The 13,331-nt window shown below is 60.1% G+C and overlaps 1 protein-coding gene across 2 annotated transcripts in view; it reads left to right on the forward strand.

Annotated features, from left to right (window-relative positions):
* The window catches only part of AGAP3 (ArfGAP with GTPase domain, ankyrin repeat and PH domain 3), a 108,893-nt gene extending 102,344 nt beyond the window's left edge, over positions 1–6,549 (forward strand). The window contains exons 14-18 of one of the 2 annotated variants that reach the window (XM_032683113.1): positions 2,408–2,562; positions 3,017–3,107; positions 3,463–3,685; positions 4,726–4,981; positions 5,237–6,548. In XM_032683113.1, the coding sequence (XP_032539004.1) occupies positions 2,408–2,562; positions 3,017–3,107; positions 3,463–3,685; positions 4,726–4,981; positions 5,237–5,461 (950 nt within the window). In that variant the 3' untranslated portion in view covers positions 5,462–6,548. Of the gene's footprint in view, positions 1–2,407; positions 2,563–3,016; positions 3,108–3,462; positions 3,686–4,725; positions 4,982–5,236 lie in introns of both variants that reach the window. The other variant, XM_032683103.1, reaches the window with a different exon arrangement.
* The last annotated feature ends 6,782 nt before the right edge of the window (positions 6,550–13,331 follow it).

The following is a 13,331-nucleotide window of genomic DNA, read 5'->3' on the forward strand; positions in this document are numbered from 1 at the left end:
GCTTGAGGTGCATCCAGTGCTTCCCCGGTCCAGGCAGCTGGCTTGGGCTCTGCAGCACAGTGATGGCAGCCACGGGTGGCTCAGACCAAGGGAGAGATTTGAGAACAGGGCCTGTTCTGATGTGTCAGGGTGCCCCAGGAGTGTTCTCTGCAAATGCTCCCTCCAGCACATGGGCAGTCTCAGGGAGCTGCTGCTCTCTCCTGGCTGGTAGTGCTTGGCCCAGGGCAACCACTGGCCCTGCTGTGGGGGGCTGGTCCTGGCTCCCCTGCAGCCCCGGGGGCTCCCTGCCCGTGCCTGGGTCTGGCAGCAGTCACAGAGGCTGGTGCCAGTGAGCCAAGGAGGCAGTGCCTGTTAGCCTGGCTGTTGTCTGGTTATTTCTTCTCCCAGTATTCACAAGTCACCAGCTGTATATTTGCCAAGAATGTTGTTCTTGAGCTGGGATTTGGTGTCCTTGAAGCCTCCACAGCAAATACCCTTAGGGGAGGAGGCACATGGCCTGAAGGGAGCCCCCCAGAGTGGATACTGTGGGGTCTCTCCTGTGGCTGAGAGCTGGAGGAAAGGGCAAAGTGCTGGACAAGTGGGATGTCCCCATTAGACTGGAGCATCACAAGAGAGGGGAGAGTCCAGCAGGGCAACTGACTGCCCCCTACCCTCAGTCTGCCAGCCTCCTGAGGGCCCAGAGTCTCATTCCAGCAGGAGAGGCAGGTGCAGACATCTTTTCCCAGAGGAAGATTCCCAGGCTGATTTAGGGTGAAATTAATGAAACAGCCTCCCCTTCCTATCTGGGAAGGGCAAACCAGGAGAGCCCCACATGCTGGAGTCATTCCATCCTCCTCAGGCTTATCTGGTATGGAAACCCAGCCTTGCATTCCTACACCAGTGCACAAGCCCTGTTGGTCTCCAAGCTGGGGACTGCTGCTGGGATCCATGCAGGACATATCATGGAGCTCTCAACACTGGCAAAGGGCAGCACCATTCCAGCCTGATGTCACTCACACTTTTAACTGTGGAATGCAGGATCCCGAGGCACTCTGCACCACGGCACAGGCACAGGAGGGCAGTTTGCCCTCAGATTGGTGTGGGATGAACACCTCTGCATGATAGAAAGAGATGAAGTTGGGTGCTGTGCCTGGTACTTGTCAATGCAGGTGGTGCCTGTGAGGAAGGACCGTGCTCTCCCACCACTCCCACTGGAGCGGGCCTTCCTAAGGAGACTTCCCAAGGCTGCAGCATGTTCTGGGGGTATTTGTGGGCCAGATGGCCCAACGACAGCCAAGGGTGGTCGTGCCCTTGGTGGGACCTGGCCGGAGGCCTCTGCAGCCATTCACAGCCCTGATGGGGCTGTGGCACCTCCTCAGTCCGTGTCCTCCTGCTGCTTCCCTCCACTGTGAGGGGCTTCTTCACCACAGAGAAGTCAGGCAGAAGAGAGGACCCCCTCCAGACCCCTCCAGACTCCCCTGCTCGCCTCTCCATGTCAGCCCCAGTAGGCACAGACCCTGCCAGGCTTGAGGCCAGTGCGGCTCTGCCTCGCTGAGGACCGAGGGCCCCTCGGCCTCTGTGCTGTCTCTGGAGCTGAGCAGTTGACTCTCTGCTTTTAATAGAGAGCTGGGAAGGCACATTATGGAGATGAGGGTGTTATTTGCATAACGCTAATTAGGTAATTACAAATCATTTTGCTATGAGCTGAAGCGTGTGCTGTGACATAACGTTTATTAGTCATTCCATTCAGGCCCCGCTTAGTTAAGTCATTTACTGCACTAACTACTGAAGTTGGCAATAAAAGGTAAATGCTGGCGCTGGGTGTGAGGCTGAGGCAGAGCACCCCATGAACTGTGCCTGTGGGGGGCTGCAGGGCAGAGCCCGGGCTGGCAGGCATTGGGGGTAGAATGCATTTTAAGCCTTGGTGAAGGGCTCCCTCTGAGCCCATGGCACGGGACCTCCCTGCATTACCTCACTCGCTGTGCAGGGCCTGTCCCTCCAAAGCCACTTCTGGGCAGGCACCGAGTGCTGGTGCTGGGGCAGTTTTGAGGTACCAGCTCTCGGAGGAGCTGACTTCACTACTCCAGAGACTGGCAGCTTTCTCCGAGGGTGGGACACAGGGCAGAAGGAGTGGGCGCAAGCAGCTTTCAGGGGTCTGGAAGCCTCCTAGGTTTCCCAGACCAGATGGTGGGGAAAAGAGGCTGCAGAAGGGTGAGCCAAGGCCAGTGGAGCTGTGTGGGCAGCGGGAGGGAGGGCTGGCACAGAGCTCTGGTTCCTCTCTGCTGTCACTTGCCTGTCCCAACCCCCTGGGCTCCGCTGTTGCCAGTGACCCTGCCCATGTGCAGGCACAGTGATGGCCCGTGGGGACTGTCTGATGGCAGACCCCCTCCTTCCCAGCCCCATGTCATGGCACACCTTTCTCTTCCAGAACCAGATGAGCCATTTGAGTTCATTATTGTGTCGCTGACGGGCCAGACGTGGCTCTTTGAGGCCTCAACATCGGAGGAGCGGGAGCTCTGGGTGCAGGCCATCGAGAGCCAGATCCTGGCCAGCCTGCAGGGCTGTGAGAGCAGCAAGAACAAGGTAAGAGGCCTTGGCCAAGGTCTGCTCTGTACTCTCCTCTCTGGCTTCTGCCGCATCCCTCCATGTCCCAAGTTAGCCTGTCTGTCCAGGCTGGATCCTATCCGGATCCCTCTGCTCCCCATCAGTTGAATCCCATCACTAGGATTCCCCCCAGGTTTTCTGTCACCTCTTCCCAGCCTGGCTCTGGCCCCACAGAGCATTCTGCATCCCACCGGGCTGGATCCGTGCTGTCCACTCCCTCCCTGGACAGCTCTGCCCTTTCTCCCTGCTGTGGTGCATGTCCACTGCTCCTCTGGCACGCAGCTGGCCATGATCCGTGGTCCCTCCAGACCCAGTTGTCTGAGTCCCTGTGCTGGACAACCCCCTGGGTTTCCCTGGACTGTGGTGCCGGCGGGCTTGGGGGGTGCAGGACGTGTGGCCTGCAGCGAAGGGGGTCTCGTGGGGTCTGTTCCAGGCTCGGCTGGGCAGCCAGGGCGACGCGCAGGCCATGCAGGCCGTCCGCACCGCGCGCGGGAACAGCTTCTGCGTGGACTGCGACGCTCCGAGTAAGAGACACTGCACTGAGGGAGGGGCCCGCCCAGGATGGGAGGGGGCTCCAGCCACCCCAGCCACCCCCTCTCTCAGCCCAGAGAGACCTGCTCTGTGGGACTGTCCTGTCCTCTCCTGCCATGGACCTGCCCCTCAGGGGTGGGGTACAGACCCACCTGCCACACTGGCCGTGACCCCTCACTGGCCAGCCTGGGGCCCTGGCCTCTCTGGCCCTACCTGTCCCAGGGGTGCTGGGCTGGGAAGAGTTCTGGTGGGCAGGTGCCTGCAAATATGGGTCTTCTGAAGCACAGGAGACGAGCTGCTGAGTCTGTGCAGGTATTAACTCTCCCCCACTGATCCTGCTGCCCTCAGATCCCGACTGGGCCAGTCTGAACCTGGGTGCCCTCATGTGCATCGAGTGCTCCGGGATCCATCGCAACCTGGGCACCCACCTGTCCCGCGTGCGCTCCCTGGACCTGGACGACTGGCCTAGCGAGCTTCTCATGGTCATGACAGCCATTGGCAACGCCCTGGCCAACGCTGTCTGGGAGGGAATGGTGGAGGGGTACCCCAAGCCCACTCCTGAGAGCAGTAGGTAAGGGAGGTGGGGAACCCCAGAGATGCTTCTTGGGCACCACACCAGAAGGATGGGGGCACCACGGGGATTTGGGAGCAGCCATCAAGACAGGATTCCTCAAGGTGCTCCAGTGTTGGGGGTCTTGCCTGCCCTCGAGGTACTGGCCATCCTCTCCCACCTTCCTGGTGGGTCAGTGAGGCTCCATGGTGGCCACGGCCATGTGGTGCCTGAGGGAGCCAAGGCTGACTGCAAAGCCGAAGGGGTTAACAGAGATGGCTTGGCAGCATCGTGTGGGTCTCTAGGGTCTGTCCCTTTCAGGCCCTTGTCTGTCCCTATCGGAGCCACTCTGCTGTCACTCATCCCAACAAGAGCCCATTCTGCAGCTTATCAGCGCTGTGGCGCGGGTCAGGGGCCGGCGGCAGTGAGCATGCTCGGCGCGGGGCATTGATGGCTGCCCGCCAGATGCAGATGGATAGAATGGCAGCAGATAGCGGCGGGACGGCACACATCGATCCGCCGCCCCGCGGCCCCGCCGGGACGGACGCGGACACAGCCTTTGTTTGCGCCGGGCGAGACGGCGGCGGCGATAAGGTGCCTCCCGTGGCACTGGGCTGGCGTGTGCAGCGCTAACCTTCTCCTGCTGCTGGCCGTGGCCCACGCACAGGCACGGGGCAGGGACGGTCCCCACGCTGCCACGGCACGGGCATGCAGGAGAGCGTGAGGGGCTCCAGAATGAAGAGATGGGCGTGGGGTCTGGGTGTGGGGTGCTCCCGCTTTACAAGCATGGACATAACCACACAGTGTCCATAGGGAGCTGTAAGGAAGTTCAGTGAGCCAAGCAGGTGTCAGGCAGGTGTCTGGATTGGGGTTACAGAGCCCTAGTGACAGCTGTGGGCACTGGGACACAGCAAGGGGTATGTAGGATATACTTGGGAGTGACAGACACTCACTGCTCACAAGGGTGTTTTTGGGTGACAGTGCTGGTACTCATGTCCCTTCGCATGTGGGGCCCAGGCAGGTTGTCCCACCTGTGACAGTGACAGTGTCCCCTCTGACAGGGAGGAGAAGGAGCGCTGGATCCGGGCTAAATATGAGCAGAAGCTCTTCCTGGCCCCACTGCCCCAGTCGGACATCCCTCTGGGGCAGCAGCTGCTGCGGGCCGTGGTGGAGGATGACCTGCGCCTTGTGGTGACACTGTTGGCCCATGGCACCAAGGAGGAAGTGAATGAGACATACGGGGACGGAGATGGGCGCACGGCGTTGCATCTCTCCTGTGCTATGGCCAATGTTGTCTTCACACAGCTGCTCATCTGGGTAAGACCTGCAGCCTCCACCATGGCACTTCTGGTGCTATCCCAGTGCTTCCCCACCTCCCTGCTCCCAGGGCATGAGACACCTCTCACCCATCTTGCTGCTGTGGGTTCCCTCACATGCCCACTGACACTACCCTGCCCCCCCTCCCAGCTCCCTCTCCTTACCCATCCCAGAGCCCCTCTGCTCCCTGTCACTCCCACGCCCATGGGCACATGGCACCCAGGTGCCGCTGATGGTTTCTTCTCTCCCACACAGTACGGAGTGGACGTGAAGAGCCGGGACGCTCGGGGCCTGACCCCGCTGGCCTATGCCCGGCGAGCCGGCAGCCAGGAGTGCATCGACATCCTGCTGCAGCACGGCTGCCCCAGCGACAGCGCTGCCACGCTGACCCCCAGCCTGCCCCGCCGCAACGCCAACGCCAACAACAACGCCTGCGCCGCGGCGCCGGCCGAGCTCAGCACCAGCCCCAGCGCCGTCTAGCCCTGCCTGGGCCGTCCGCTCTCCGCACGGCCGCCCTCCAGCCCTGCCGGGGACCGGGGCCTCAGGAGCAGGACTGGGAGCAGCACAGCCGGGCCCCCACAGTGCTTGCCCCCACCGGGACTCCCGTACTGGCCAAGAGGAGGCCGGGAGCCAGCTGGGAGCCAGCATCCTGCTCCTCTGCGCCGGTTCCGGTGGACTTTCCCTGTGCAGCTGGTGAGACTGTGCAGACCCGGTGCTGTCAGCTTGCAGAGGGGTTCCTGCTTAGTCACTGGGGCGGCTCCAGTGTTCCCCGTTCTCATGACCGGTACATGGAGGGGGAGCCGGTTTCTCCTGCCCCCCACCAGGCACACCTGTAGATAAAGCAGAGGCTGGGGGCAGTTCAGGGGTGTGGCCCCCGTGCACAGCGGTACCGGGGGAGGGTGATGGCTACACCCACTCTCCCAGACAGGTCAGTTTGGGCACTTCCCTCTTGCCCTCCCTCCTGTGTGTCAGCCTCGACACACAGCCCCCTGCAGGGGGGAGGTGGGGGGAAGCAGGAGGTGCATGTTTCTCTGCTGCACCCCCATGTTCCTCTGCTTCTGGCTGGTGCAGGAGAGATGCACTCACTGGTACCGTGTGCTGATGCATGGGCGGCATCTCCCCCGCACAGCCCCTGGACAAAGATCTCCCCAGCCTTCCTGGTGACCTGGAGGGGGAAGAGGTAGTCACCCCAGGATCCCCAGCTGTGTCTGTCTGTCTGTAGAGTCACTGTCCTTCCAGGTTCAAGCTCCAAAGCCATACACAGTGTCTCCATCAGAGCCTCCCACTGGCTCCCGCTGCTGCCCAGGCGGGGCTGGTCTCCGGCTGAGCAAGCGGAGAGGAGAGGAGAGGAGCATCTCTCTGAATTGGGGCCAAGCCTGCAGCTGAGTGCTGGAACCCCAAGGCTTTGGACGCTGCTGTGGAACGTCTCTGTCACTTGTGTATAAAATGTACATTGGAAATATTTATATGGACACTCTGTATATACGGTTTCTTTGCCATGAGTTGCCCTGTGTGTGTCATCTGCAGCCAAGGAGATAAAGGCCAATAAAGCAACCCACCTCCTGCCAGGCCAGCCTCTCAGTGTACTGCCTTTGGGGCCTCTGCTGCAGCCCTGGAGTCTGGTGGCTCTCCAGCCCAGGCTGACCAACAGTCAGCCCCTTCTCCTCCAGCTTGGGCACTGGTAGCAGCAGTCCTGTGCCACACCAGGCCCCTGGGACATGGCAGAGTGCTGGGGTGGGGAGGGGAGATGTGCCAACCCTGGGCGCTGAGGGACAATGCCAGGACTTGGCCCTGGAGGGATGCACAGCTCTGGTGGGACTGGAGACAGGCACAGCAGAGGAGTGTGCCAGGCAGGACATGCTGGGGCCAGCTGCTCCCTGTGCACAGGACAGTTGAGTGTGAAGCTGGGGTGGGGGGGAGGCAAAGATGGGCAGGGAGTGATGAGCTGTGCCGGCAAGTGAGGAGCCTGGGTGCTTTGCTATGGCTACATAAGACTGGGGGTCATCCAATTCCAAGGCACAAGCAGCCCCAAGCAGTGAAGGGAGGAGTGAAGGGAGTCTGCACTACCACCAGCCCTGACCCCACCTGCTTCTTCCAGTTGTGGGCAGAGCAAGGCCCCCGTGCTGCCAGTTCCCTGCTGGCTGCACCCCAGGCCGCAACACAAAAAGCAGTTCAGGGCTCATGTGTCTCCTTGTGCTGTGCCGTGGTCCGGGCTCTGCTGGGCCTTGGTCCCCAAGCCTGTGTAGTGGTGTTGCAAGGAAGGGAGGTGCCAGGACACCCCACCTGCCACAGGTTCCCCTCAGCTGTCCCCACCAAACTCCTGCTGTGGCCCGTGCCACTCCCACGGCAGAGGGTTGCCCTGCTGGGGGCTGCAGAGAGTGGCCCCAGCCCCTTCATCAGCCCCTTCCCCTCCTTGCTGTATGCTGGCTCTGCGTACCCATGTCTCCATCCTCATCCCTGTGCTGGTCCTGGTCCCTGTCTGCCCCCTGCACCCGTGTCACCCCTCATTCCCATCCCCTCTTGGTGCCCGTGGGTGCCCCCTCACCGGCCCCAGCCCCAGCCCAGTGCTGGGTTTGGTTAATTTCCTGGCGACTGCATTAGCGGGAATGGAAGCCGAGGGACGGCAGCTCCTCTGGGGCCCATTAATCATCCCCCTCAGACAAGCTGCCTTGATTACAAGTGGCAAGAAATTCATTAGGGCTGCGGCTCTGACAACTTTTATCTGCGCGGCTGGATCTGACTCATTAGGCAGCCAAATTAAAGCCATGATGGGCCCTGATGAAATTCACTGCTTGTTTATCTTGTGCGATCTGATACATCTGCCCATACATCATCTCCCGTGCGGGATCCCGCCCAGCCCAGCCCTGGCGCCTCCCTTCCCATCCCAGCCCTGCCCCGAATCCTGGGTGCCAGCCTGGACCCAGCTCTGGAGCCAGCGTGGGCTGGGGGCTCCCAGCAGACCCCTCTCCTGCCCCCCTGCTCTACCTGTGGCATCGAGGCTGGGGTTGGGGTTGGGGGCAGTGGCTGTGCCACCTGAAGACGTGTGAGGACGTGTGGAATCACAGAATCAATCATACAGTACCCTGAGTTGGAAAGGACCCACAAGGTTCATTGAAGTCCAAGGCTTGGGGCCACATGGCCCTGAGCAGCCACATGGCCCACACAGTGCCCATGGAGGGTCCAGCCTCCTCAGGGTGTCCCCAGCCCTGGTCAGGTCCTGCCAGCAGTGGCACCACTCCATGCCCTGCTGCTACTCACATCTTGCAAACAGGTGCTGGGGATTCAAGGGGTGCTCCTCCTCTGCCACCAGCTTCCCACGGGCTCTGACACGGTCCCGAGGAGCCAAAAGAAAAGTCTGCACCTGGTAGTGGGGCCAGACCCCACCAGCAGCAGCATTTGGGACCTGCCTTGCCCCAGCCCAGGGCTGCCCTAATGTTGGAGCACATCTGGGTGCCAAGGTGGCCAATGTGGCTTCTCACAGTCCCAGGTCAGGACAGGCTGAGGGAGGAGCTGCATGTCCCTGTTCAGGGGCAGACACGTATGTCCATGTTTAGAGACAGGAGCTGTGTCCATGTTTAGGGACAGGAGCTGTTTGTCTGTGTTTAGGGACAGGAGCTGTGTGTCCGTGTTCACGGGCAGGAGTCATGTGTCCATGTTCAGGGGCAAGAGCTGTGTGTCCATGTTTGGGAGCAGGACTCATGTCTGCGTTCCAGCTGTGCCAGGGCAGCGGCACAGCAGGACTGTCCCTGCGTGACGCAGCCCCAAGCAGCAGGGTGACCACAGCAGCTGCGTGGCAGCACTGTGAGGACCCTGCCACAGGCAGCCAGCAGCGCTCACCCTGTGGAGCCAAGGCAGTGGCTGCAGCAGGGGCTGTGTGAGTGCCACAGGACAGGAGCCAGGGGTGCAGACTTGTGCCATGAGCACATCCACCGTGTGTAGCCTCAGGCTGGAAACCAGCTGTGCCACAGCGCTTCTCAGAGAGCCTGCAGAGCCAGGACAAGCCCCATGGGGCACAACTAACAAACAAAGCCCCACGGGCCCTCTCCCAGCCCCAGCTGAGGTGCCACAACTTCCTGGGGGTCTGTAGGTGGGCAGCAGCAGGGCATGGGGCAGCACTGCCCAACCCTGAGGCAGCTGGGACCACATGCTGGGCACACACAGAGGTGCTTTCACAAGAGATGACCAGAGCAGAGATCCTGCACCTTTGTGTGTCCAGTCAGCCCTGCCTCTGAGACAGGGAGTGACACAGGTGTGGCACAGTGTCCCAGCTCCCTTGGCCTGTTCTCACCAAGGTATGGCACCAGCACACTCCACTACAGCACCTGCACCCTGTGCCCACCCACGGGTACCTGCCTTGCCAGTGGGTGCAGACAGGCACAGCACTGGACCTCACAAAACCCTGTGGAGATCCATCCAGCCTGGCAGGTGAGGATACTGCACAAGCTGGCAGGCTGTGCCAGGTCCAGCATAGGTGGCAAGTGGGACCCCCCAACTTGGGAAGGGTTTTACAGCCCTGGTGAGCTGGGGGTCAGCTCTGCAACCTCGTGAAGAACTTCACAGCATCCAGTGACCAGCAGCACAGCAGAGTGTGGTGACAGTCTCTCTCTCTCTCCTCTCCATCCCCAGTTCCAATATGCCCTTGGTGAGTTCTTTCAGGTCTTGGTCATTTCCCTTTGGCACTGAAGCTGCACCTACCAGGGGTTTGCACTGTGTTGCTGAGGCCATCCTGACCAGACTCGCTCCTGAATCTCCTCTGCAGCTGCACTCAGAACTCTGAGCCACTCTGGACCACTCTGCAAAGGAATTGGGCGGTGGTCAGGAGGAGCTCATGACCCTTCCCAGGTGCCAGCCAGCAAGAGATTATTTCTCTCCTGCCCATGTGCAGCTACTGGGGAGCTGCTCTGTGAGTCGTCATCAGGTCAACCAAGCACCTGAGCTAGTCCTGGAGCTGCTGGCTAATGTAGAGCACTAGCACCGTGTTGTGGGCCATCACCTCTTCATACAAGTCCCTTGTCAGGGAATGTTGAGAATCAGCTTTGTTGCACTGAATGAATAAACAGCCTGTGGGATGCAATCTCTGCTCCTTTTCCAGTTCTTTAAGAACTACTGTCCAGGTAGATGGCTGGGCAGGTCTGGGTAGGGAAAATTCCCTTGTAAGTGCTGAAACTGCCTTCCTGAGGGCAAAATAAGTCTTGTTTGTATGAATGTGCGTAAAAACACATATAGAAGTAAATGCATGTCCATGGATATACACATCTCTGTGTGTCTGCATCTGTATCTTATTACTGTGCATGGGTGGGTGGGTGTGTACACATGCACATACATGTTCAATGTCTGTGTTTGGGTACCCACATGACAGTTACTCCCCCCATCAGTTCCTATCCCAGGACACAGGAAACAGGCAGAAGCTGGTAGATGTGAAATTCCAAATAGATACAGGGGTAAAACCATACTAGGATGGTTGTTGGACATTGGCATTGGGGCCCAAAGAGGAGAGATTGCCCATCCCTGAAGATACTGGAAGTCAGATGAACAAGTTCCTCTAATGAGGACTAGCTTTGAGCAGGTGTTGGAGCGGAGACCTCCCGAGGTCCCACCCAGATGTGCAGGGTCACACAGGGTTACTCTTTACTGCACAGTTTTTCATTGTGGCCCTCTTCCTTCCACCCACCCCAGTCTGACTCAACATGCAGAGCTCCAGCTCGTGGGGGCCCCTGCAGCTCTCCCATTTGGGGAGGGGCTGCAGCTCTCGGTGCAGGGAGTGCAGCACTGTCAATGGGGTGCGCAGTGCAGGCAGGGCCGTGCCCCATGCTCACTGTGAAGGGCAAGCAGTGCTGTGCACCACACTCACCGTGCCTTGCTCTCCGCTGTGCAGGAGGCACCAGAGCCGTCGCAGTGCTCCAGGTTCACGGGGAGCTCTGCTCTGCTCTGCATGGTGCCAGGAGCGCTCTGCTGCTCTGCAGCTCTCTCCAGCAGCACTGGTGACAGCATGAGTCTGTCACCTACAGTAGCACCAGACCGAGCAGCACCTCTGCAGCTCTTGTGGGGATTTTAACATGGCTGTTAAAGGGTGGCAGTGTTTACGGGCTCTGGGACTGGTCTAATGCGACAACAAAAAAAAGCCAAAACCCAAATAACTTCCAAGCAGCTGAAAGCTCCAGGTCTTGGATCCATCTCAGTGGCAGCTGATGGATGAGCGTGTAGAGGAGCAGGGATGCTCTGTACATGGAGTTCAGGTGGGCAATGGCCTGCATAGTGTGGGGGGTGGGTTAAGGACACAATAAACTCTTGCTGTCACTGGAGCAGGACTTATCAAAGTAGCGTCATCCAGAAATGCTCAGTGAGAGTAAGGGAGTTCTTCAACCCTAAAATAAAACTTAACTCCTTTCTTTGTCACTGCCCTGCCCCTGGAGCTGTGGACACTTTCCAGAGTGTTGTGATTAACATGCACTGCTGTGCCGTGCTTGGCTGCAGTGACACAGACCCCTCATGTGGACACATTTGTAGTGGCAGAGCCCTGCTTGTAGCTGCAGAATGGCTTTACCCTCCCCTCCCATCCCACCTGGCCAGAGGCGTGTGCACCATTTCATGTGCAGGAGCTGCTGGAGTCACTGCAAATGGCTGTGTCCCCTTTGCAGCTGTGTAGCACAGGGAAATTCAGTCTCTGTCTCAGACCAACCCCCACTCAGGGAGGGAGAAGTGGGGAATACCTGAGCTGGGGGTCTCAGGTGCAGGCAGCTCTATCCCAGCATGTTGAAAAGGGACCTGGCAGTTTTCCTGAGGGCAGGGCAGTGGGGGCTGCCAGAGGACATTTACCTCCCCTGATCCAGAGCAAATGCCAGCAGATGTTGGAACCTGAGCAGACCAAACCCACGCTGGGGATGCTGTGAGCAACACCAGGCCAGGCAGTTCCAGGTTGGTGGTGCAGGGACAGAGACAGAAGGTGTCCTGTGATGGAAGTCAGCTGTGCTCAAAACTGTCTTGGGATCTGCAGCAAACATCTCTGTGGAAAGAGGCACCCACCAAGGCCATCCAGGAGCATGGCTTTGTCCGAACAGTTGCTCTGCTCTCAGCTGCCCCCACACAGGCCAGCTGGAGCCAGTGGCTGACAGGCAGGGACAGCCACCCTAATGCTCTGAGGTGCCAGGCTGCTGCAGGACGGCTCAGTGGTACAGGCTGAGCATGGGCTCCACACTCCAGGTAAACAGAATGTACCTGCCAAAGAGGGAAGGGCCATGGGGAGGGAGCACTTCCTCCTCCTGGCAGAACTGTGCCCCAGCCCTTGCTGTGGCATCAGGGAGGACACCCAGGAAGATGAATTTGGCTCTGGCTCTCAGAGATGTTTCTTGCTCTCCCAGGCTGTGTCTCCCAGGGAAGGTGACAATGACCAGCTGGACCCTGTTTGACCCAAACTCCCCACCAAACCCTGGAGCAATTAGAGCCCCAGCAGCACCTTGGAGAGAGCCTTGCAATGGGTGTTGCTACCACAGCACAGGTGCAGGAGCTCCTTTGCCCCTGGACTCGCTGATGTTCATCAAACCAGGGCAGAGACTCCCACGGCTGGACACCTGGGGAATGGTGGAACCACACGGCCCTTGTGCTGTTGACTTGGTGTGCAGCTGTGCCCATGTCAACTGGATCTTCATAGGGTTCTGGGATCGGGCTCAGTGTCTGAGATTGCTGGTGGCAGAAGCAGCATCTCATGTGGTAGCTCTCAAGAGCAGAGAATTCCACCCTGGCTGGCTTGGATGTGTGAGCCCCTTTCATTGTTGCTCCCGTTCCTGGGCCTGGGCACCAGGGAAGCAGCTGTCCCAGATCAGGGCAGGACCCGCAGCCGTGTTGGGAATCTGGGGCACTGCACACCTTCCCCCACCCTGGGGTGAGCTGCGGAGGCGACCCCGACCCAGTCCCGGCCCCAGCCCCAGCCCCGGCCCCGGCCCCACTGGCGGGAAGGCGGACCTGGAGATGCTCCCGGGCGCTTTCCGGCCCTTCCTCTCCCCTTCTCCCTCCTGTGTCTCGGTACTGGCACTGCACCGGGTGCGATAAAGCCCGCAAGACCACCGCTGCTCCCCTCAGAGCCGCCGGCTCCGTCGGCCCCGGTACCGACACTGGCCGAGGGACCGGTGAGCCCCGGAGCCTCCCGCCCTCGCCGGCCGCCCTCCCAGGCCTCCGCGGCCGCCCCTCGGGGTCGGCCCGCTGCCCGTGCTCCTGCCCCTGTTCCTTTCCCTGCCCATGTCGCCCGTCCCTGTCCCTGTTCCCGTCCCTCTCCCTTCTCCGCCTCCCTTCTCCGCCCCCGTGGGGCCGGGGCCGCGGGCCCGCATCCCTGCAGCGAGGAAGAACGTGGCCTCGC

Source organism: Chiroxiphia lanceolata, chromosome 1, assembly GCF_009829145.1.
Source record: "Chiroxiphia lanceolata isolate bChiLan1 chromosome 1, bChiLan1.pri, whole genome shotgun sequence".
Taxonomy (NCBI): domain Eukaryota; kingdom Metazoa; phylum Chordata; class Aves; order Passeriformes; family Pipridae; genus Chiroxiphia; species Chiroxiphia lanceolata.